The following is a 26,877-nucleotide window of genomic DNA, read 5'->3' as shown; positions in this document are numbered from 1 at the left end:
AAAACACTTCAAAAAAGATCGAAGCCTTTGAAATGTGGTGCTACAGGAAGATATTAAAAATCTCTTGGGTGGATAGAGTCCGAAACGATGATTTTCTCCGACGGATGAGAAAAGATAAAGAGGTACTGAATACCATAAAGAAAAGAAAACTTGAGTACTTTGGGCATGTGATGAGAGGCGAAAAATATAAAATTTTACAAGTCATTCTACAGGGAAGGATTGAAGGGAGACGCAGTGGACTCGCGCGACTGGTTCCATTGCAGCACTCAGTCCTTGTTCAGGGCAGCTGCCAATAAATTAAGAATCGCAATGATGATTTCCAACCCCCATCGGGGAGAGGAACCGTAAGAAGAAGAAGAACAAATAATGTAAGAGAATCTTTCATTCAAACTTCACGCACCTTGCAACGAAACTGTGGTATGTCACATAACCATTTCATTCCTACAAAAGATCCACTACAAGCTCCTACCCCAGTTAGAGATTGACAAAAGACACGAGGTTGCTGTTTGATGGGTATTTATTACATTGCGAATACAATTATAGCACTTGGTTGTGTAGCGCGAGCGTAGTGGCGATGATGGGTCGAAGAGACTGCACTTGAACTACATGCTGGAACTGAGTGACTGACCGACTGAACTTTACTGGACTGAACTGGGCGTTGACTGCGCCCTTCGGTCTCTTTACAGACCACGTTCCGTTGTTGTTCTTCATGGTAGGGACGATGTTTATGTACTGCAGGACGTAGATCTCGTGTTCCGCAGAATGTAATGAATTGAGTTCAATGGAAAACGCTGACTTGCTTCATTGGTCGTCGCCTTATAATTACAGGTGAAATTATTTAGCACGTGTGTGTGTGTCATTGATCATGGACTATAAACCCCACAGTATTATGGATAGCTAATCTATATTAGTGCATCCACGATCCTAATTAACCCTTTATAAGACGACTAGAACAAAGTGGTACATAAATATACCACCAGAATTGAGGTATTTATTTTACATAAAGCCTTAATTTTCTAGCTCCTGCTGGTTATACAGGGTGTTCTTTAAACCCTGTCACACCCGAAACCACGATGCAAGAAAAACATCTTGGCATATTAAAAAAAATATTTAGAACGCCGAATTAAAAAAAAAAAAAATTTAAAAAAACAAATGGTTGCTTACTTCTGCAGGGAAGAAGCGAGGGGGGCGTGACCATGTGGTTGGCGGTGTATTAGACTCCCCCTCCCCTGCCCCTCGCTTCAGCCTTGCAGAAGTAAGCAACCATTGGTTTTTTTCAATATTTAATTTTTGTAAATTTTATTCGTTCTTAAAATTTATTTTAATGTGCCAATATGTCTTCTTGCTCATACTGATCATCGTGGTTTCGGATGTGACAGGGTTTAAATATCACCCTGTATATATTTGTGAAGGTACCTCCAAATTTACGAATATTTATTTTGTAGCTTACCGATAAACGAAATCACCATTCGCTACTGTCGTAGTGACGTCAGGAGCTTATACAGCTCTAACCTCCATATATAAAACCGTACGCACTATCAAATTAATGCGATGTGTAGGTAAATATTTTTCTTACCACTTGGAGCTTGGTAGATGTTGGATGGAAGGCTATCAAATGAACTGTTCAAAGATCCTTGTTGAGAGTTATTGGCTTGGTTCCTGCAATAAAATAATTCGTTAAGAGGTGACAGGGAATTTCGATAAATAGTTATTTTGTGGGGACCAGAGAGTGAGAGACGAGGATGTGTTGTTATCTATAGCCGCAATGCCCAATGGACATATATAAGGGCGCGTAACGCGTCACTCACCCTTCTCTGTCTTCACCAGTATTCAAATTCACTTTAAAGTATTATATGATTTAATCTCTGTATTTTCGTGTGTAATAAACCAAACATTGTGAGTAACATAAATCACGTCGGGGTCACCATTTTGTAGAGGTATATTATTATACTCTACTAGTAGCTATTTTTTAGTTCATGTAAAACATATGATTTTGTAGATTTAATGGATTTAACGGCAATATGAGCGCGAGTGGAAGGCCACATAATCGCGCGGTCACAGTACGCATTTAGCGCTCATACGAGACGCACACGTCATTTTTGAATGATGTATATTTCTTTGTATGACATTGATATTGACAAATTGTACTTGTTGGTAGTAAACAAATGTATTCAAAAGTGAATTTTTCCACATTACCTCTTTTTAAAATAGATGGTACAGAAATTCCATTCATGACTTCAGTCAAAAACTTAGGTATTTATCATTCATAAGCATTTAGGGTGGCACGATCAGGTTAACGAAGTTAGTCGTAAACTTAATAACTATTTGCACTCACTTAAAAGATTACAGAATTTCTTACCAATTAATGTTAAGCAAACATTAGTCTAGGGCTTACTTCTTACACTCCTTGACTATGCGGATGTATGTTATCCAGATGCTAACTCTGAATTGCTTGATAAGTTAGAACGATTGCAGAATATTTGTATTCGTTATATCTTTATTCTTCGCAAATTTGACCACATAACCGAGTATTGCACACGAGAACTACACTGGCTCAGTATCAGGCATAGAAGAGACATTCACATTCTATCACTTCTTCACAATATTTTAAATAATCCCACTTTGCCTGTTTATTTGAGAGAGCTCATCCAACCTCTTTCACAACACGGATTATCTCTTCGTTCTAGTAACGAGAGAACCCTTTTAATACCCTGTCATCGCTCTGATTTTCTTGCCTCCTCTTTCACAGTAGTAGCCGCTCGATTGTGGAATAATCTATCCACTAATGTTAGAGACGCCTCTTCTTAATTTACATTTAAGTCAAGATTGAAATGTCACTATCTAAATATTTAAATTGCTCCTTTACCCTTCTTCTTTCCTTCTTATCCCCTCTCGTCTCTTCATGGTATAGTGTAATTTTTTTTTCATATATTTTTATTTTGTTAATCTTTGTTTTTAATTTTTGTATAAAATTGTAAGATTCAATGTACTTATAATTTTCTCAAACTGAACGGTTTGGGTAGGTAGGAAGAGATTCCCTTAAGGAAATATGCCCGCCCTTATATGTTTATATATTGTATATGTATACAAAGTGTCAAATAAATAAATAAATATTATTAGCTATACTAAAAATGAATAGCCCGCACGCTGCCACAGTTTCATCGTCCATTGTATAGAAAGACAAATGACGAGTGCGGAGCGTCGCAATTAATTGCGTGAGTAGAGCAGTGTGTGGGCGAGAGGGCAACATCGGGCGAGAGGGCGGCAGCGCGAGGAGCAAAGTGATGAGCAGCGCAAGGAGCATACTGTGGCGGGGCTGTTACACGTAGAGAATCGTCGAGTCCTGGGACAAGACAGTATTGTCTCTGCGTGAAAACGGCATTTTACTAACCTGGCAACGTCCAGGTTGTTGAGGGACCTCGATATATCTCTGTTCTCTGGTAGAAGGAGAGTCCGCGTGGATCTAGCGATGTTCCCAGTAGATCTCGCTCGGCCCGGTAGTAATCTGGAAGAGAATTCTAGAACGGTTTATATATTTTCTCATTTTTTTTATTTTTTTAAATTAAATAAGTTATGGTATTATTCAAATTAGCCTATGGCATTGCCCGATTTTAGATACTGAAAGGGAAAACATGCTGAACGGCTTGACAGAGGTGACGAGGCCGATGTGGAATCCAAGCTTGTTGGCTAATCCAACTAACGTTAAAGCATTTTTTCATTTTGTGAGCGAATGGGTGGAAAAATGGGAGCAACTGGATAAAGGCCTACCATGAGTACTAAATCAGTTTGAGATAAAAGGATACATACTTGGGTACTAGCATTGGTTGTCTGAACTGAACTCTTGTCCGTCTTTGTTGTTCTTGTCCCATAGAAGGGAAATGGTAAATTACAAATCTAAATAGTAGACTAACTCGAGAGAACCACGCGCCGACCACGCTCTAGGACCTGTTTCGTCTGCTTTAAGGTCTGAGAGATTGTTAGGACGATTAAGGTCTTTGCATAGGATTGTTTCTACTGTTAGTATTAGGAAAATGGTTTTTGTACACACATGTAAAACATTTGGATTTAAAAATAGATAAATTTATGTGATGGAACCTACAAACTGAAGAAATTTCTAATAAAATAAAACGTTTGATTCATTTTTTCATACCTTTAAGAAATATATTAAGGATTAAAGAACTAAAACAATTGCATTATGGATTGGTAAATTCAATACTGACGTATGGTCTGATTGGCTGGGGAAGCTGCACTAAAACGACTATGGCTTCAGCAGCTATAGCTCAAAAATCAGTGATAAGAGTTATATTAAAAAAACCATACCGATACCCGAGTGATTCGCTCTTCAAAGAATTTCAAGTGCTGGATATTCGTCAACAGTATATATTGAGGTCAGTAGCGGTCACATCTCAACAGGGAAAAATACGCAAGGGTTTGTCATGTTCATAATACTAGACACTCCAATAAGGATCTGATTCTACAGAGAGGAGTCAATACTTTTTTGGCTCAAAGGCAGCAATATTATTTAGGCCCGAGGGTATATAACCTTATCCCAGTTTCGTGGAAATGTGGTGGGATTGCCAGGCTGAGGAGGGTGTTGACTGCATTCTTAATCCATATTGGTCGGAGAGAGTCAGAGAATTTGTTGTCCGATGTAGAAGGACGTAAGCTGGTTGCTTGTTTTACTAGTAATGACTTGGGACTTAGGATATAGAGATTTTGGTATTATTTACGTTTTCTCTGGATATTCATTGTTTACCTTTAAGGGACATTTATTTTGAAACAAAAATCATGCCTTTTAGCATGCTTTCCTATTTCGAGATAACTGACACTATCATTAATACTACTCTCGACTCAATGCACAGTAACATAAAGCCAGCTTTCATTGGAAACATCCATCGGTACAGTACTCGATCAAAAAACAATATATATATTGGATCTGTGAAGTCTACGAAGTTTGGTACTAGATCTTTACAATACATAGGTTTCAAGGAATTTAATAAATTGCCACAAAAATTTAAAGTACCTATTTCAAAATATAGAAACAGGACGTGCGAATTGAAGAATTATTTTTTCCAGAAGTACTTTGAATAAATAATGTTAGTTTATAGAGAATGCGCATCTTGAACATATACCTTTTAATATTTCACCGTTTTTGCTTGTATATGTAATTTTTAATACTATTTAAATGTTATTTGTGTTTTTTTCTTTTTATATACTTTTTTTGGCTTGTATACATAATTTCAATTTTTTCAACGTTTTTGATAAAAAAAATTAACCTGTATTGGGTGTGCGCATATTTTGTTAATTAAAAAAAATGATTTTATTTTGTACTAGTTCAGTATGTATATATACATCCATGTAATTTTTAAACTTTTTCAATTTTCTTTCCCAGATTGCATAATGTAAACATTATTTTGAATTTATTTCCATGCCTAGTATTCTGTTTATTCTGTTATTTTCAAGTATTTTTCATACCCTTTTTAATTTGTAGTATATCATAATTTTAATTTTTCTGCTTTTGTTAAATAATATTATAGTTTAAAATTTAAAAACGTCTCTAAAAAAATTATTATCTGTATGTCCCTAAATGAGTTTTTTTTAAAAAAACTCCTTGGGAATATTGTATATAATTATGTATAATATGTTTTCAATATAATAAAAATAAAAAAAAAAAGACTGAAAAAGCACACATTATGATAAAACTGTAAATACTTTTAAATATCATTATAAAATACACAATTGACTGCCTTAGAACGGGGAAGCTATCCCTAGTTAGGCAGTTTAGATGAACCAACAGCAAAAATAAAAAATATGTATGTTTACTTTTACTACTGAATTAATTTGTTGTATAAATAATTACTTGTATATTGCTGTAATAAATATGTAAAATAAAAAATAAAATAAATACTTGTTCTACCTATCAAGTAATCTCTGCCTCCCCCAGCGGACTCCCCTCGCGCCTTCCAGCTCTTGAAACCCGTTTTGTGTATCGACTGCAGTTAGCAGTTCGGAATGGATGTCTCCATTATTTCCCTTAAGTCTCGTGAACTTCGCTTTGTCTCCCAACAAGGCCCGAGTTAATCTCGTTCCTTCTGCGCCTGGCTTTAGTTCAAACGACTCAATGACGCAATTGTACACCTGGAATACAAATAAAACTGTATAAGATTAGTTTTCCGCATTCATCTTTAACCCTTAGACTGCTAAACAACGATATATCGTTGTTGTTAATCCCTATCATAAAGTTCTAACTAGACTGATGCTGACGTCATAATTTCCAAAAGAGTAAATGCTTGTTGCACTTAACCGTCAGTGGTATAAAACATTTTCAAAACATAAAAATGACTTATTCGACGGGTTATTATTCAGTTTCGTACCTATTTCAGCCCTACGGAAAATTTAATACAAAAAATGTTTTCTTAAGCGCGGTAAAAATTTGAACATTAAATTGTGTACAGCAAAGTTTCTTGAAAATTAATAAAAAATAATATAAAATATTTTAATAAAAACAAACTACTTTGAACGACATCACTTGTTCATACGAATCATCCAAGGTATATTTTACTCAAATTTTGTTTAGCATGCATGGAAGTGGTAGGTTTGATAATAAGGGCACTTTGCCCCGCAATCAACAAAAAAACCATCATAATACTGTCGTTTCAATAATAACTATTAAAACAATGCGCCTTGAGATTGCTGTGCGAGATCATTTTTGTTTGTTTTTATTTTCGATTAAGAAAGGGTTTACAACCGCTGTACGAGAATGTGTTGCGGGCGGCACGAGTTGTCTATCTTGCTCACTCCACTGGGCTTGAATTAGATATTTATGAAATGGAAGATTTTTCTTGGAATTGCTTTTAATTTTTAAAACAGTAGTGTGTTTGGAAAACAACGTATTCGATAAAATATTTTTAAAACGTATTAATAATAAGATTTCTGATTAGATTCTTGAAAAACTGCGTAGCAGCGTAAGGGTTAAATTGGACCACAATAAATTGTCAATTAACCTTTCTATCATAGCGTTAACAAAAATATACATGTATAATACATGTATGTCCAAACAAATACGTTAATCAGCATACATTTATAAAAGCCTAAGAAATACCTTGAACGCTCAACTTATACGACAAATTTACTTTGCTTTTTGCCAAAGCAAACTATCATATTGCAATTTAGGGGACTGCAACTTGGGGAGGTTGCTCTCGTTCAATTCTTGAACTAGTGAAAATAGCACAGTAATGGATCATGAAGATTATTCTCAAAAAACCCTCGGGGTATCCAACGGAAGATCTTGAGTTAAAGATATTGGATGTAAGACAGTTGTTTGTGAGGTGCCTACTACTTAAATTTTACGATAAATTAAGTGAGGTCAAAAGAACCCAACAAATTATAAACACTCGTTGAGCAACACAAATTAACCGTATTGTCCCATTTGTATCAACCGCCTGCGCCTTTGGTAAAAAGCAATACAATGTAATTGCTCCAAAATATTTAATGATTTATTGCCAAGTATAAAAGACTCAAAATTTTTAATAAATTTAAAAACAAAAATAACAGCACATATAAATAGCGAGCGAGAGATTCTTTTTGAAAAATATACGTAAATCAAAAAACGTAGTATTTTATATAGTTAGTACACATATTATTTATATTTTTATGTATTTCATTGCTTTATATTTGTTTTTTATTATATATTATACCATATTATTTATGTTTAAGTAACATGTATTCTTGGCATACATACTTTATACTTGTATAATAACGAGATTTAATTTCTTACATTTGATTAGCTATAGTCCTTAAAATAAAGCTTGATTAGAATGACAGCTGTCAAACTAATTTCATAAGTGATGGAAAATTACTGATCACTGATCAAATCGATTTTATCAGTTATTTCATGCAATCGTGAAACCATGTTTCCGAAAATTAATATAAAAAACGAAAAAACAAGCCTATTATAGTGTGTTTAAGACAATTATTTACCAAAAAATAAGTCATTTATATTTTTTTCATGAACAGCATCAAATTAATTAAATTTTTTTCCGATCAATTTACATTGATCAATTTGTCCCATCTCTAGCGTTTTTGCAAAATGATGTAACCTTGTAAGAACGTCGTTAATAATTAAGTTTATTTTTGTTTTTTTTTAGTTTTAAAGCTTATTTTATATATTGATGTTGATTTATGTTTCAAGCATTGTAATAAATAAATTAATTAACACGCCAGATACAAATGATTTTTCGTGTGTCAATATAAATAACTCCTTTGACGTTACTACAAAGTGATGTCGTCACTTTTTCTGACAACTGTCATTCTAATCACGTTACATTTTAAGGGCTATAGGCATTTATAATTAAGTAGTTTTAGTTTTTTTTTTTTTATGTTATTGTTTTATTAGTATAGGACTAATTATGCTCTAAAAGATAAATAATCTCCATCTTAGAACAGGCTGTGCCATGTTAGATGGAGACTATCGTAAACAGAGAACACTCCGCTTTCATTTTATATCAATAAGTTATATATAGATTCCCTGTTATTAAATATGTATACTGGTTTTATGCAATAAATTTATAAAATAAAATAAATAAATAGTTACGGTCGAACATTCGCTGTAAAGCTCTCCTAAACATCCACTTGTATAGCTCCTCCAATGATGCATTATTTATTATATTTATTTATCTTTTTGTACATTATGTTATTTGTACATTGGAGGGCTTATTGCCAAATGGCAATTTCTTCCAACCAACCAATAAAATAAAAATTTTATTTTTATAGTTCAAGTTACAGAACATATTCAATAGAAGAAAAATATTCAAAAGCTTAAGATATATAAAAATAGAAATAAACGTATTTGTGTATAAATTACTTTAAATCAAAACTATTACTTAATGGGAAAAGGGAAAAAAGAGGAAATAGGAAAGGAGGAGAGATTAAGGAAGAGAAAGGAGATGTTTCTTCAGACTTAAAGCTTTCCCACTGACCAACAACCCACAGAAAGCACTAACATAGCTTTATAACTATTTTAATGACCCATTAACATAACTCTCTCAATGACCCATAAAGACCACTGGCACAGCTCTCTCATTTACCCACAAAGTGTACTAGCACAGCTCTTCTATTGGCCCATACAAAGAACTAGCATACCTCTTCATTAGGAGGATTAAATCCATTACCAGAGGCCTCCTAATTATTCGAATGACTTACAGAGAGCACTAGTACACCTCTCTCCACTGCCTACTGTCAAAGCTCTCCACAGCAATAGAACATATCTTAAGCTCTCTACAGTTCTCTTACTAAGCGGTAACGTAGCTATATCGTCGTTTTTGTCCAACATACCATTTTTAACCAAATTCAGACTAGTGTACAGGAATTCTGAGGAAGCCTTTATTTAAAATGACTTTTTTTATTGTTTCAGACTTGGCGGAAACAGAATTCCCGAGAAATAGCATGGGGCGAAGTCCTAAGGCTTCTACGATTATATTTAGCGGAGTGGACTGTATTTGATTTTTAATGAAAATAAGTTAGTATCCTCGATATGCGGTATGCAGTGTCAATCGGTAACACCTCAGCGAATGAGATGGATTAAGAATGGATGCCACTAACCTTATCTTCGTTCTTGATGGAATTGCTGTGGTCTGACTGATCACTTGCGAGCGGCACTAACACGAGGGCAGGCCCCTGATCTGGAGCCCAACACTGGTGGTTGGTGGAAATAAAGTTTATGATGCGACACACGTTCAACAAAATAAACGCGTGATGTACGACACGATGTCTTAATGTGGCGGGTGATCAAAGGATACTGAGGTGGAGAGTGAACGGTTGGTTGTGGGCACAGAGGATGTAGAAGTTGTGACAATACTTGAACAATGCATACCAACATAATTCGCAACCAAGGGTTTTTTTTAACTAATGACAATATTTATGCGTATTTCGCAAAAAAAATATTTAAAGCTTTATTTCTGCAGATTTGTGTTTTGGTCTGTTGGGCGAAAACGAACGGAAGCGACGGTATAACTCTCCAAATGACCCACCACCGTAGCTTTCCTTCTACCATAGCTCTCCCGCGCCCTCCTCACCTCGTCCGCGAGCAGGTTCCTGACGGGCGGGCGCGGCAGCGGCGCGCGGCACAGCGGGCACGCGGGCACGCGCGGCCGGCAGCGCGCGCACAGCAGGTGCCCGCGCGCGCACTGCTGCGCGGGCGGCGCCACGCTGGCCGCGCACACGGGGCACTCGGCCGCGCGCAGGATGGCGGCCAGGCACGCGCCCAGGCGGCGCAGCGCGCCCGGCAGCGGCCCGCACACCAGAGCCTGGTGAGTAATCCACACATCAAAAAAATATAAATGACATATTTATTCTTCAACGTACAACTCGGCTGCAACAATTAGTATATCAAGCACAAAAATAACGATAAGAATGATTCTTTTCCCAGAACCAGAAATTTTAAAACAAATTATTTTCTGAAATATATACATTTTCTAGAGATGCCGCAAATTGTGATTTGGCCGAATAGCGAATATTCGGCGACGCCCTCGGCCGAATCGCTGAGTACAAGAATTACAATATGTTGACATTTTTTTTTCTAAACATTTTCAATTAAATATCGTTTTTACTTAATACTGTCTCGATAGATACCGATGAACGGCCATAATCGGGGCCCAGTAGTGGTATTCTGAATCTTTACTACCCCCTAGAGTGGTTAATTTTGGGTTTGTTATTTTTCGTATTATTACACAAAAAACTAAATACAAAAAAATACAAAGAAAAACCCAAAAATACAAGATACAAAAACAAAAAAAGTAAAAAAAATACCAAAAAAACCCAAAAAAGGGATACAAAAAACAAAAAATACATAAAAATACAAAAAAACCCAAAAAATAAGATACAAAGAACAAAAAAGTACAAAAAAAATTAAAAAAAACAAAAAAGAAAACAAAAAAGAAAAAGGAGCTTAAGAAAGGAGCTCTGCGCTAGTTTGGACTGTAGAGCGAACGGACAACGAAAGAACTGCTATGAATATTTACAATGCGAAAGGACTCGCAGACCAAAAGTCCGTGGTTCGAATCCCACTCTACCCCAACTTGATTCCATTTTCTAATAGTGAGTTATTTACAACTCGTTGAAAATGGCCCTCAAAATGAAATATTTGGGTAAATCATTAGAACGCAAATATTTCTTTTTAAAAAAAAAAAGTTGATGGATGCAGAAATAGAGGAAGACCGAGAAAGACATGGCATGACCAAATCCAACAAATACTTGAAGATGGACATGTCAAAAGTCGGAATAATCGGCGTACGTGCATGAGAAGATGAACGAATGTAGAGGTAGCGAGATCTGTATGCAAAGATAGAGTGATGTGGCGTTCTAACCTCTCTGCCTACCCTTACGGGGAAACAGCGTGATGGTTTGTGGCTGATAAAGGTTTTAGTTCTTTTGCTCCACAAAAGTCAACAGACGGAAGAGTTGAGAAAATGTGGACGTCCAATCGCTCGTCCAAGATGACAGTTCTATTTCACACACACAGCTGTATTCTTCATGTGCTCGGACGCAGAGATCCTTTCTAGTGTTTCCCAGGCGCTTACCTCCGGGTCCCATTCGCTAGTTAGAGCGCAGGTCCAGACTCGAAGCTTCAGCGGTCCCGTGCATGCGCGCAACAGGCGAGCTGTGTCACTGATCTGAAAAAGCAAAAAAAAAATATTGGTCCACTTTGAAGTCTGATGGTCAGCGCGTTTGCCTGCAACGCCAAAGATCTCGGATTCAATATCCTATATCTTCACTATCATTTCGCTTTTCGCAACCGGTGATGCATTGGGACATTTCGATCATCTGTTACGTGGTGTGATGGTGGTTTGACTTTGTTATGAAAGACGTTGTAAGACAACGAACGCAGCATACTCCAATAACAACTGTTATTGTCTTCACACAACAGTCATTCAAGCGGAGGTAATATGGTTGACTGGGCAAATATCTCCTGTGTCTCGATTATGAACGTTATCTTCATCTGTCTATATCGAGACGGTATACTTAACTTCTGTACTATCTGTATCTACCTCGGTATGTTCTACCTACTTGTCATATCCACATCATATGATCGAAACAAGCCAATGAATGACCGCTAAAAATTAGTCCGCGTTCCTTACGTCATTAACGTTTAAAATAGTTCTCATTTATATTTTAAATAGGCTTCTGTAATAAAAAGTTCTCACTTCAAAGCGATTATAAACTCCAGTAAATCCCAACTCAAGCAAAAAATGCTCGCTTAAACATAAATTTTGCATGACTCTTGGAAATCACTTAGACGGTACGCATAACGATCGTCTGTATGTAGCTACCGATCGACTACAAAGCCGGCTCTTATAACGTCTCGATAAATACCAAATTATTTTTTAGAGTGGTAACTTTCTGACGCATATAATCTGTGTCTGACGCCTAGATTCTCTTATTTGTTAATAGGACAGAACCTAGCGACATTATTTTCACATCTAGGCGTTCGTTTTATTAAAGTGACAGTTATGTCGGAATTCAATTCGACTTCAAAACTTACTTATTTCTCCCTCATATTTTTAATAGGCTTTTAAGAAAAAAGTGAAACCTCAAAACATTTAAAAATTTAAATAAATCGTAATTAAAGGAAAAATTGTTCGGTGAGTAGATAAACGTATCGAGGGGTTCTAGACCCGTCGGTAAAAACCAATGTACTTACATCAAAACTTGATGGTGGCGGTATCGGTACTATACCTTTGTAGTCGGTCGGGAGACTTTTATCTTTAACTATGACGTCATACTGAAGCTATGGCATTTTAGAGCGTAGATATGTGTACCGTGGCGTACGCTTCCCCTTGTTTCATATCGATGTTCCTACACAAAACTGGAAGGGGGGGGGGGGTCGGTAGTATATCTTGGCGTGGCCGATGGAACGGCCGTTTTTACGGGAATTCAAAATTACAAATTTAAATAAGCAAATTAGTAAAAAAAACGTGATATTTTCCTATTCCATGTCCGCTTCCTTGTTAGAGCATATGGTGTTCACGAAGATCCTCCGGGCATTTCTGTCGGCTGCCAGCTCCTGTGCACCCCCCCAAGTCTAGTTTGCGTCCCGTAGTTCTGACACGAACCGCCGACGAACTGTCAGCAGCGGACGTCCAGGACGTCGAGAACCTGATGCCTTGTGAAGTAGGCAAGCGGGGGTAAGGTTCTCAGGAGGCATCCGCGGCACATGTCCAAGCCAACTGTATCGCCTCCGCTCGATGACAGTCGTCACCGGAGTTTGCTGCGTCCGTTCTCTTATTACTTCAACCCTCGCAAAATCAAACCACCGCGCACCCAACATTCTTGTGAGACATCTATTCTCAAAACTTGGTATTTTGCTGTTTTGGGCCCTAGTGAGGTGCCAACGATTTGCATCCGTAGAGGAGAATAGGCGGCATTTGATTTTTTACTGACATAAATAAGAAAAAACTACCTTATAAACAAATATTTCATGTCTACCCTCCCAGGACTGGAACCCAGGACCTCATAATAGGCATTCGTGCCAACCGCTACACTACAAGGCGGACTTTTCACAACTTTGTTTCATTTTTAAGGATTTTCACCTTAGTAGTTATCGACTCAAAAACACTCGTCCAGGATTCTGACCTGTATTTTTCATCTGCCCGGACACACATTAAAACTCAACATAACGGTGACCTTATAATTATTTAACTTAAAAAATTGACCACGAAACGTTGCGGTTGGTTTATCAGATCGGTGCCCTATGCACCATTGCCAATGACAGGTCATATGACCTGTAAATGGCTTGTTAAAAAAAATCCCACTCTGAATCTTGATAAGTTCTCCATTGGGACCCAGCCTTGTCTACAAGTATTTGAATATACAAAAAATATTGGCGATTAAAAAAACATCACTATCTTTTCCTTTACATCATCATCATATACTCATCGGCATTCGATGGTGTTTAGGGCACTCAGTGCGGCGAATATTTAAATACCTTTAGACCAAGCAAGTCGTGTTTTCCAACGCTCAGAAGACAATCTCCTTCCAAAAGGCCGGCTCTGCCCGCCTCGGAGTCTGGCTCTACGGCGCGGACCTGGGGACGAAATACCATATTTTAGTATGTGAGTGAATGTGTGGGTGAGTGGATTTGTGGATGTGTGGATGTGTGGATGTGTGGATGTGTGGGTGTGTGGATGTGTGGATGTGTGGGTGAGTGGGTGAGTGGGTGTGTGGATGTGTGGGTGAGTGGATGTGTGGGTGAGTGGGTGTGTGGATGTGTGAGTGAGTGGATGTGTGGATTAGTGGATGAGTTGATGTGTGGAAGTGGATGCACGGATGAGTGGATTTGTGAATGTGTGGGTGAGTTGATGTGTGGGAGTGGATGCATGGATGCGTGGATGTGTACATGAGTGTGTGTATGGGTGTGAAGTAAATGTGTGGTGGAGCGGATGTGTGAATTCGTCGGTTAGTTGATGTGTGAGTTAGTGGATGTGTGGTTAAGTGGATGTGTGTGTGAGTAGATGTGTGATTTATTGGATGTGTAGATGAGTGTACGTGTGAGTGAGTAGATGTGTAGGAACTGCCCATCCACTAGGATGTGTGGGTAAAAAAATATGTTGGTGAGTGGATGTGTGGGTTAGTGGATGTGTTGGTGAGTGAATGTGAGGGTGAGTAAGAGGATGTGTGTGAGCAGATATGTGAATGTGTGATGATTGGGGGAGTGGATAGTAGATGAGAGGGCAAGTAAATTAAGTGAATTGTAAGGAGAATAGATATCCTGAAACAGGTAGAGGAATTAGTGTATCTGGGTAACGTGTTTACAAGAGATGGAATTACAGAGAAAGATATTGAAAGAAGAGTGAGTGAAAAGTGCGCTTAAATCAACCTTAGCATACAAATGTTTGCCGCAGGAGACGAAACTAGCCGTTCACAATGGAGTCCTGCTGCCGAACTTTATGCAAATTCAATTATAAACACCTCTCTCCCGCTTCCACTCCCACAAAGTCTACTATAAACTATTGAGTCTTTCTAATTTTGTTATAATATTTTTTATGTATAAATGTGTCCACAAAAATGCCCATTGGGCGTATATATATAAATAAATAAATACGGAAACGACAAATATTATTCCATTTTTTATTAACAAAACAAATTTAGATTCAGCAGTAAAAATAATTAAATTTATTTCAACAGAGAGGGAAAACATTTTTGAGAAGTGAATATGGAAGTCTAGGCATTTACAGGGCTTATGACCTGTCATTGGCTGGTTCAAGTGGCCACTTTGAATCTCACCCACGTGATAAAGGTTTCAGCTCTTTTACTTCACAAAAGTCAACAGATGGAAGGGTTGAAGAAATGTGGATGTTCAAACATGGGCAGAATGGTGAATGTTACACAGTGTGTAAAGTGGCCACTTGAACCAGCCAATGACAGGTCATAAGCCCTGTAAATGCCTAGACTTCCATATTCACTTCTCAAACATGTTTTCCCTCTCTTTTGAAATAAATTTAAATATGAACAACTCCCTAGGGAGAAAATCCAGCAAGTCTGCAAGCATTTGGACATAATCAAACATTGTAAAAATAATTATTCACCAAAGTAATTGTAACAAAACTAACTGCGATCTTTGATGTTCAGTACTTGATACAACAGATATAATTAAATATCTCGGTGTATACATAGACCAAAACTTTAAATGGAAAGACCATATCAGTGAACCAGTTAAACGAATTAGAAAATGTATATACATATCGACAAAATTAAGAAAGGTCTTTTGCGATGGTTCGGTCATGTGGAGCGAATGAATGATGAAAGAACGGCTAAAAAGATTTATGATGCGAATGTGTCTGGTTGTAGAAGTCGAGGAAGGCCGAGAAAGACATGGCATGATCAAGTACAACAGATTCTTGAAAGTGGTCATGTGAAAAGTCGGAATAATCGACGTGCGTGCATGAGAAGATGTATGAATGTGAAGGAAGCAAAGAAAGTGTGCCAGGACAGAGTGGTGTGGCGTTCTATCCTCTCTGCCTACCCCTCCGGGGAAATGGCGTGATGGTTAGTTAGTTAGTTAGTTAGTTATATATACATATTAAATTAAGGAATATTTTAAAAATCAATCATTTAAAAATAGCTTATTACTCAATTGTACAATCTTTGTTTCAATATGGTATTGTAGGATGGGGTGGTGCATGTACCAATATATTAAACCCTCTTAAAATAGTACAAAGATTAATTATCAAAGTCATTTTAAAGAAACCCTCGACATTCAATACGGAAAGTCTGTATAAAATATTTAAGGTTCATTCAGTAGACACTCTTTATAAAATAAATTCTATTATACAAATATATAAAAAAGAAAAATAAAAGAAAGAAAGACGGGAGTGTTGTCAAGTTACGGAAGGTGTTGACCTCGCTCTTTCATGACATTGGATTGGAGATGGAGAACCTTACTGGATGTCAAAAATAAAATATAAAAAATAAGGAATAATTTAAAAAATATATATTTATAGATGACAACCATGAAGTTTCGCATAAATAAATTGTCTATGTTTTTATGAATGTATGTATGTGTATGCGCATGGGTGTATGTACGTATGTGTGTATGTACATGTGTATATATCTGTATATTTATATATATGTGTGTATATATGTGTATGTCTGTATGTATATGAATCAAAATGTGTATCCGAATAAGTTTATATTTTGTTTGTCTGTGCTCTATATTAATTTGTTAACTATTATAATACGAGTATATTAAAAAGTAATTGCCTAGCTTGGAACGGGGAGACGAATGTGTGGGAAATCAATGTATGACAGGGTTACGAATGATGAAATCAGGCGACAGTGTAAATCTGAGATAAGTATAATTGATAAGATTAAGAAAGGGTCTCTGAGATGGTTTGGTCACGTAGAACGAATGGACGACGAGAGAATGGTAAAACAAGTATATATGGCAAAAATGAACGGCAACGTTAGACGTGGCATGATCAGATAAACCAAAATCTTAAGTCTGGTCATGTCAAAAGCAGACAGAACCGAAGGGCATGTATGACAAGATGTATGAATGTGGAAGAGGCTAGGAGTGTATGCCAGGATAGACGTGTGTGGCGGTCCATTCTCTCTGCCTACCCCTACGGGGAAATGGCGTAATGGTAGTAGTAGTAATGGAACGGGGTATGTACCCTTGTTAGCCGGGCAAAGTGAACATGGAATTGTATTTTGATAAAGAGTGTGAATAAATAAATATTAATAAAAGAATTTGAAATGAATAAGTCGCTCAGATACCAACATAATATTAAAATTCCAAAATTCCACCCAAGTCACGGTCAAAATAGCTTTGTATTCAAAGGTGTACAAAATTATAATAATCTTCCTAATGAACTAAAAACTATTAAAAATAATATATCAATAAATAAATTTAAAGTTAATCTAAAGAAATTTTTTGAACTCGTGTAAAAACAACATTAAATTTTAATTAGTATGAATGTATTTTTGTTTTATGTTTTTTCTTTATATATCCTTTGTTTTTATTTTTCTTTTCATGTACTCGTATTTAAAATTATATAAACTCTTATAAATAAACAATTAAAAAAGTGTGAGTGACTTACAAGCACAAGAGTTAAGTCTCTTTTTTTGGAGAGTTACAGTGATAACATTTATAACACTAGATGTGTAAAAGTATTTTAGAATTTTACAAAAACATGTAATTTTTATGAAATTTATGAATGAAAAATAAAAAAATTAAAATTACAAAATGGATTTAAGGTTATGTTGATAATATTCGTTTACTACGGTCGAACTACACTGGCTACGTTTTCCACAGAGGGCCGAATACAAACTCTGTTGGCTTATGTATAAGTCACTGCACAACTCGGCTCCGGAATATCTAAGGCAACTATGCATTCCAGATGAACTAGCTGACAGGCGTCTCACGCTTAGATCAGCTACGTCTACGGCGAGAGGAAAAGTTATTATACCTCTACGCAAACAGCGCACTAAATTTGGCGAACGCGCATTTGCGGTCGCAGGCCCTATGGCATGGAATGCTCTCCCAGCAGAGGTGCGAGGCTGTGAAAGTGAAGTGATGTTTCGGAAAAAACTTAAAACCCACTTGTTCTCTAAATCATTTGAATAAATCCGTAGCACGTGACAAATAAATTATTTTAATTAAATTACAAATTTAAAAGCTTCAATTAAATTAACTTAACAATAGAATCACCATGTAAAGCGCCCTTGAGGTATTTTATTACGAAAATGGCGCTCTATAAGTTATCCATAATTAATTAATTAGTTAGTTATTCAACGTATGACGTATGGCGAGCTGGTGAAAGTCATTTTTTAATCTTGACCTACTATCTGAAAAACCTGTTTTCTGAAGATCATAATATATAATATTGTATATTTAAGATACTAGACGATGTTTAGGGCCGAAGTCTGATATACAGTAAGGAGATCATACGATTTTGTCATTTCATTTTAAAACTCTGTCCCTTCAAAATCGCATCATAATTTATTTAAAAAATAACATTACAATATCTTGAGTTTGTCTAAATTTTGTAGAGAAAAGACTGGATTACCCCCTAGGAAGTCTTTACGTTTAACAAATTAAAACAGGGATGGAGATTATTATTTTTTTTTTATTTAAATCTTAAAGTAGGGCACACATATCATACATATTGTTATGTGTGTTCTAATAATAACATTGCAAATATATTTAATTTATAAATTGTTTATCACATATGTCTTGACCATTATTTTAAATTTTGATATGTTTTTTTCTTTATAAATATTTTTTTCCATTTCGTAATACTTTTTAATTGCTTTAAATGAAATGGAATTTTGTGACTTTGCCTTTTTCCTAAATGGGAGTCTAATTTTGTTCTTTTCTCTAGTATTGTGATCGTGTTCACGCTGGTTCCGATCAATTTTTTTCCAAAATTCTGTTTTTTTATTAGAGTTTATAATTTTATGAACAAATATCATTGTATTGTAAAATATTCTTTGTTTATATGTTAATAACTTCATTTCATTTACCATCGACTTTACCCTCGTATATCTGTTTTTTTTCAAAATGATTCTTAAGGCTTTATTTTGTAATACAGTTAGTTTATCTATGTTTTCTTTGTTTGATAAAAATAAAATGCTACTACAGTAGTTAACGTGTGGTTCAATAATTGCTTTGTAAATAGTTTTGCAGGAGTCCTTATCAATAAATCTTCTGATCCTTCCCAAAGTTGATATTGTTTTTGCAATCTTATTTATTACCACCTTAGCGTTTTGGTGAAATGTAAGTTTTGAATCCAACATTACACCTAAATATTTAATTTCAGTGACTTCATTAAGTTTTTCATTTTCTATTACAATTGATGGTGTAATTTCTATTCTTTTGTTTCCTATATTCATATATTTAGTTTTGTTAACATTTAATTTTAATTTATTAATTTTTAGCCACAGTGATACACTATTAAGATCATGATTTAGTCTGTCCATAATTGTTTTATAATTTTCTCCCGATATATATATTAAGGCATCGTCTGCAAAGAGTCTTATTTTTGAATATTTTAATGTTTCGACAATATCATTTATGTATATAATAAACAAAACTGGTCCGAGAACCGATCCTTGTGGTACTTCCAATGAAATTTTGAGGGGCTCGGAAATTTCATCATTCATCATTTTAGAGAAGGAAATATGGAAGTCTAGGCATTAACAGGGTTTATGCTGGTTTAAGTGGCCACTTTACACGCTGTGTAACATTTACCATTTTGCCTTTTTTTCAACATCCATATTTCTTTAATTCTTTCATCTGTCGATTTTAATGAAGTTAAAGAGCTGAAACCTTTATTGTTGTGAAGAGATTCATCTGATTAAATTATTTCTCATACTAGGCAACGCCAGGAACCAATTTTCCAATTTTTAAACTTCTCGGACCGATTAGTTTTATTACTATATTATGAGTTTGTCACAATGTTTGTAGACTGAGGAGTCAGCCTAGGAATCATTAAGATTACACCCTTAGGAATGAGATTCACCCCCAGTGCCTCGATTATGAACGCTATCTTCATCTGTCTATATCGAGACGGTATACTTAACTTCTGTACTATCTGTATCTACCTCGGTATGTTCTACCTACTTGCCATATCGACATCATATGATCGAAACAAGCCAATGGAATGACCGCAAACAATTACTCCGCGTTCCTTACGTCATTAACATTTAAAATAGTTCTCATTTTTATTTTAAATAGGCTTCTGTAGTAAAAAGTGCTCACTTCAAAGCGATTACAAACTCCAATAAATCCCAATTCAAGCAAAAAATGCTCGCTTGAACATGAATTTTGCATGACTTTTGGAAATCACCTAGACGGTACGCTTAGCGATCGTCTGTATGTATCTACCGATCTGTACCGATCGACTACAAAGCCGGCTCCTATAACGTCTCGATACATACACTCGGAAAGATAGTAAAACAGATGGAAAAAATATAATCACTAAATTAATTTTTTAGAGTGGTAACTTTCTGACGCATATAATCTGGATACTCTTATTATAAGCCTAGATACTCTTATTTGTTAATATGAGAGAATCTAGCGACATTATTTCCACGTCTAGGCGTTCGTTTTATTAAAGTGACAGTTATGTCGGAATTTAATCACGAAACTCTGTTTCCGAAAATTGATATAAATAACGCAAAAACAAGCCTATTATAGTGTGTTTAACACAATTATTCACCAAAAAATGAGACATTTATACTTTTTTCATGAACAACATCAAATGAATTATTTTTTTATCGATCAATTTACATTGATCAATTTGTCTGTCTAATTTCTAACGTTTTTGTAAAATGATGTAACCTTGTAAGAACGTCGTTAATAATTACGTTTATTTTATTTTTCTTTTAGTTTTAAAGCTGATTTTATATAATGATGTTGATTTAAGTTTCAAGGATTGTATTTAAAAAATTAATTAACACGCCAGATACAAATGATTTTTCGTGTGTCAATATAAATAACTCCTTTGACGTTACTACAAAGTTATGTCGTCACTTTTTCTGACAACTGTCATTCTAATCATATTAAATTTTAAGGACTATAGTTGTAAATATTTATGTTTTCTGTCCCCTGTTAAAATAATTATTTGATCTTATCTCCAAAATATGTTAAGAATAGTATAAAAACTGCAAACGTTGTAAACAATTCACCTGCCTTGAAGATGCCTGCTCAGGCGAAAGCCCTCGTTGGTCAAAATAATAAAAAGTAAAACAAAACCAAGAAGTTTCATTGATAAGTTTATTTTTAATTTTATCATTATCATTGACTATGGAGTTTTATCAAGAAATATCAACAACACAACAACAACAACAAACCATCACGCCGTTTCCCCGTAGGGATATGCAGAGAGGATAGAACGCCATACACTATCTTGGCATACATACCTCGCTTCCTCTACATTCATACATCTTCTTATGCACGCACGCCGATTATTCCTACTTTTGACATGTCCATCTTCAAGTACTTGATGGACTTGATCGTGCCATGTCTTTCTCGGTCTTCCTCGTTTTCTGCATCCATCAACATTTGCATCGTAGATCCTTTTAGCCGTTCTTTCGCTGTCCATTCGCTCTACATGTCCACCAACATCAATACAACAAAAAACATCAATATCTTTATATATATAATTCCTCTGTACGTGTGATGTCACCGTACTCCTAAACGGCTTAACCGATTTACGTGCGGTTTTCAGAGAAAAATAGATCTTCGCGCTGTGCGTGTTCGTAGATATTAAAATCTTCAAAAAATGTGTAAAAAAATGTAAAGAGCATAATGTTTTATTCATCGATCTACCGGGGTTGCATTCGAGGAGAATACATTTACAAAAAATGTAAATATGTTGATTTTTTATGTATAAAAAAGTTTGTTTTTGAATGTTTACAAACAGCATTTGTTTTTTGTGGATCTTATTCAGATTCTTTCATTAAATTCTTTATCATTTCTACCCATTTATTTCTTTTTACTGGATTTTTGGTAATACTAATATAATTTAAAATTAAATATTTTTTTATAAATCGTATTCCTACATCAGTACACCCCTCTGTTGGTGAGAAGACCGGAGTTTGACGGTTGCAAAAAGAATGCCATATTTGGAAAAATATTTTTATATTTTGGAATTCAACCATAAACAAGTACCTGCATAAATTCAATATTTGAATACGAACTATTTTTAGTTTTCGAATTTATTCACAAACAAGTACCTAAGTACCTACTTATCAATGAAAAGTCTTTTTCCGAGGCAAGCTAACGTTCGGGCAGGACAACGTCTGTCGGGTCAGCTAGTATTATACAGAGTGTTCTTAAAACCCTGTCACATCCGAAACCACGATGATCAGTAGGAGCAAGAAGACATATTGGCATATTAAAAAAAATATTTAGAACGCAGAAATTTTTTCAAAATGAAATATTTAAAAAAACAAATGTTTGCTTACTTCTGCAGGGGAGAAGCGAGGGGGCGTGACCATGTGGTTGGCGGTGTACCAGACTCCCCCCTCCCCTCCCGTCGCTTCACCCTTGCAGAAGTAAGCAACCATTTGTATTTTTTAATATTTTATTTTTGTAAATTTTATTTGTTCTAAAGATTTATTTGAATGTGCCAATATGTAAGTAATTTGGTAATGTATCCAAAATAAAACAAGTTTATTGGATTGTAATTCTACTTTATTTTTTATAAAATATACAAAGGGTATATTGTGACGCGTTTCGTCTTGTTAGGACATTTTCAAACAAACTAACTTAAATATTTACAAAGTTTCCCTATATACTAAAAATGATTGCTTTTTTATGTTTGTGGATTTCTATACAAGCCAAAATAAGTAGAGTAATTAAAATTCAATTAGGGTATACTGAGTATATTAGAGGAATATTTTGGTTATATTGGGGAAAAATCTTCCATTATTTAGAAACATTTGTAAGAGTATGACTTTAAAATTAATGTAATATTATAAAAAATATTGATTTCATTTATACAGAATATACCCTTTGTATATTTTATAAAAAATAAAGTAGAATTACAATCCAATAAACTTGTTTTATTTTGGATACATTACCAAATTAAATATGGAATTCTAAGAATTATCTGCATACACAATTAATAAGTGCCAATATGTCTTCTTGCTCATACTGATCATCGTGGTTTCGGATGTGACAGGGTTTAAAGAACACCCTGTATGTACAAAAGTTTCATTATTTTAATTGATTCAAAATCCTTTATGGTTCTAAGAATGAAACCCAAAGTTTTCATGCTTTCAGAAGTAATGTGGTGGATGTCTTTTGAATTCAAGTTTTTCGTCGAATATGACACCATATGGTATTATCATTGATGTATTCATCACGTATTCAATTTACCGAGTTCCCTCAACTACAACAGCCGTATGATAGGCATATGATATTATTTTTGAATCTACATACCCACGGATATGGATCCCAGCGACTCCTCGTCAGTTTGAAGCCGATGAATTCTTGTTTAATCTCCGATACTTCAATCTGAAATAACAAATATAAATATTTTTAACAAAAGGCTATCCTGGGCCCCGCTTACATTGGGAAGTTAAGATATATTTATTTTACTTTTTGTACATAATGTTATTTGTACATTGGCGGGCTTAGTAAAACCAACAAAGTTTTATTTTTATAATTCAAGTACCAGAACATATTCAATAGAAAAAAAAGATTAAAAAGCTAAAAATATAAATAAACGTATTAGTTTATAAATTACCTTAAATCAAAACTATTACTCAATGGGAAAAAGGAAAAAAGAGGAAAAAGGAAAGGAGGAGAGATTAAGGAAGAGAAAGGAGATGTTTCTTCAGACGTGATTTAAACAGAGATAATGTAGTAACATCTCTGATAGTGGATGGGAGATGATTCCACAGTCGAGCCGCATGGACACTATATGAGTTAGAGAAGAAAAAGGAATTGTGGATGGGTATTAAAAGAGTGCCTTGAGAATTAGAACGAAGAGGTAAACCATGAACTGATGAGCGTTGAAATTTTACACGCGTTCTTCATCTCTGTTGTAATATGTTAATTAAGAAGAGCATTTAAAGTATATTTTTTTATATTCGATTAAGACATTCCTTCAGTTGGGAGTCTTTATAGACAGTCGAAGATAACTCTGTTAACTTCAAATTGTAATCGGGGTCCGGTATCTCAATCACAAATAACTATCGACGTGCTTAAAAACATGCCAAGCATTTGAGCGATCACAATTAACAATAATTAACATTGTTTGATTACGTCCAAATGCTTGCAGACTGGCTGGATTTCCTCCCTAGGGAGTTGTTCATATTTAAATTTATTTCAACAGAGATGGAAAAAGTTTTTGAGAACCGAATATGGAAGTCTAGGCATTTACAGGGCTTATGACCTGTCATCGGCTGGTTTAAATGGACACTTTACACACTGTGTAACATTCACCATTCTGTCCATGTTTGAACATCCACATTTCCTCAACTCTTCCATCTGTTGACTTTTGTGAAGTAAAAGAGCTGAAACCTTTATCACGTGGGTGAGATTCATCCGGCTGAACCAAATCACCTACTAGGCAAAGCCTATCCCACGCTGTATCATATCTTTGAGCTTCGGAAATTTGACCACATAACCGAGTATCGCACGCAACTACACTGGCTCAGTATCAGGCGTAGAGGAAACATTCACATTCTATCACTTCTTCACAATATTTTAAATAATCCCACTTCGCCTGTTTATCTGAGAGAGCTCACCCAATCCTTTTACAACACGGACTATCTCTTCGTTCTAGTAACGCGAGAACCCTTTTAATACCCCGTCATAGCTCTAATTTTCTTGCCTCCTCTTGCACAGTAGTAGCCGCTCGAATGTGGAATAATCTACCCACTAATGTTGTTTTTGATTTTTGTATAAAATTGTAAGATTCAATATGCCCATGTATTTGTAATTTTCTCAAACTGCACGGTTTGGGTAGGTAGAAAGAAATTGCCTCAAGGCAATATGCCCGCCCTTATATGTACAATGATTGTATATGTATATAAAGTGTCAAATAAAATAAATAAATAAATGATGATGATGTATGTAGAAAAATGAGCTCGAGAATGTAACTTTGTAACAAGGAAGACGGAGACGCTGTTCTGTGGCCGGTGTTTGTGTGAATGAGACATTTTTTTATTTTTTTTTAATCAGCCGGTTATTGGCAGTGAGCGGGAGTGCACGCTAGTTACATTTGCTTGAGTCTTTTAAGAGTTATAAATACTTACTGCAATATTTCTTATGTATCCATCGCTGCTGGTTTGATCCACTATTGTCTCGGGCAACGCCGGGCACTCCAATGTATCAACTTTGATATTTGACATACTCAAACACACACTTTGTCCAAAAACAAGTAAAATTTCTTTCTGAAATTGATTTTAAATCTACACATCATAGAATCAAGAACAGTCCAGAAACCGCAAACGCCTCAAACAGAAGGCGACAAAAGTACTCATAAAGGAGTAGTTTTACGTTTTAACCCGTGAGTTTCTTTGTGGACGTCGCTCAAAACGCAGCTCCCGATTTGAATAATGTCGTTTTAACAAACAAACCATCACGCCGTTTCCCCGTAGGGGTAGGCAGAGAGGAAAGAACGCCATTACACTATCTTGGCATTCATACCTCGCTTCCTCTACATTCATACATCTTCTCATGCGCGCACGCCGATTATTCCTATTTTTGACATGTCCATCTTCGAGTATTTGATGGACTCGATCGTGCCATGTCTTTCTCGGTCATCCTCGTTTTCTGCGTCCATCAACATTCGCATCGTAGATTCTTTTAGCCGTTCTTTCGCTGTCCATTCGCTCTACATGTCCAAACCAACGCAGCACCCCTTTCTTGATTCTGTCGATAATGCGTGTCTCAGCCTTACACACTTCACGGATCTCGACATTTGTGCACCTATCATACATCGTTTTATCACACATTCGCCTGAGGGACCGCATTTCGACAGCATTCAACCTACTTTCATCATCATTTTTCCAATTCCATACTTCGCTCCCATACATTAGAGTTGGCTCTAGAACTCTGTTGTGAACTGCTAGATTAGTCTCCTGCGATGAACATTCGTTTGCCAAAGTAGATGTCGTTTTAAAATGTAAAAATACTACTAACTGACAGGATGGGATCACATTTCATGTGTAATTAGCAAATGCATTACTTAAAATTGAATTGTTTTTCCATCTGTCAGGTTGTCAAAGAAAACTTTTTGACTTTTGTGAAGTAAAAGAGCTGAAACCTTTACCAACAGATGAAAGAGTTGAGGAAATGTGGGTGTTCAAACATGGGCAGAATGGTGAATGTTACACAGTGTGTAAAGTGGCCACTTGAACCAGCCAATGACAGATCATCGTCATTTCCTTTCCGCACCTAATGGTGCATAGGGCACTGCAGTGATACACCAATCGCAGCGTATCTTGATCATTTTTGTTACACGAAGGTAAGGTGATCAGTCCTACGCTTCAGGTACCAGTCCAGGGACTATGAAATATTCTAGTGTAAAAACACCCATTTAAATAATATTTCAAATCAACCATATCGGGACCTCTTGCATGGTAGGCGAATGCACTGACCATTACACCACGAGATTGAGGTCATAAGCCCTGTCAATGCCCAGACTCCCTTCTCAAAAATGTTTCCCTCTCTGTTGCAACAAATTTAAATATGAACAACTCCCCAGGGAGAATCCAGCCAGTCTGCAAACATCTGGACATACTCAAAACATTGTTACTCAGTTTTATAGGCGCTTCTATGTTATTATACGTCAATGCCTGATTACAAATCGATTAAAAACTCAAAAACGACAAAATGTGACTTTGCGGGGGTTTAGGCTC

At 35.7% G+C, this 26,877-nt stretch overlaps 1 protein-coding gene across 1 annotated transcript; it reads right to left on the bottom strand.

The window, feature by feature from the left end:
* Nucleotides 1-1,576: 1,576 nt before the first annotated feature.
* On the bottom strand, nucleotides 1,577-25,398 carry LOC148275720 (uncharacterized; the record flags this gene model as incomplete). The annotated part of the gene is made up of 8 exons (XM_088235300.1): nucleotides 25,270-25,398; nucleotides 23,447-23,521; nucleotides 13,982-14,080; nucleotides 11,577-11,669; nucleotides 10,074-10,304; nucleotides 5,918-6,138; nucleotides 3,392-3,505; nucleotides 1,577-1,659 (listed from the first exon to the last, which is right to left on the bottom strand). Coding segments are annotated over exons 1-8 (1,012 nt in total), but the record flags the coding sequence as incomplete, so codon positions are not given.
* Nucleotides 25,399-26,877: the final 1,479 nt, after the last annotated feature.

This window comes from Micrasema longulum, unplaced genomic scaffold (genome assembly GCF_059751315.1).
Source record: "Micrasema longulum isolate JH-2025_06_02 unplaced genomic scaffold, ASM5975131v1 h1tg001355l, whole genome shotgun sequence".
Taxonomy (NCBI): domain Eukaryota; kingdom Metazoa; phylum Arthropoda; class Insecta; order Trichoptera; family Brachycentridae; genus Micrasema; species Micrasema longulum.
The sequence above is the reverse complement of the archived record's forward strand: the minus strand, read 5'-3'. Positions and strand labels throughout refer to the sequence as shown.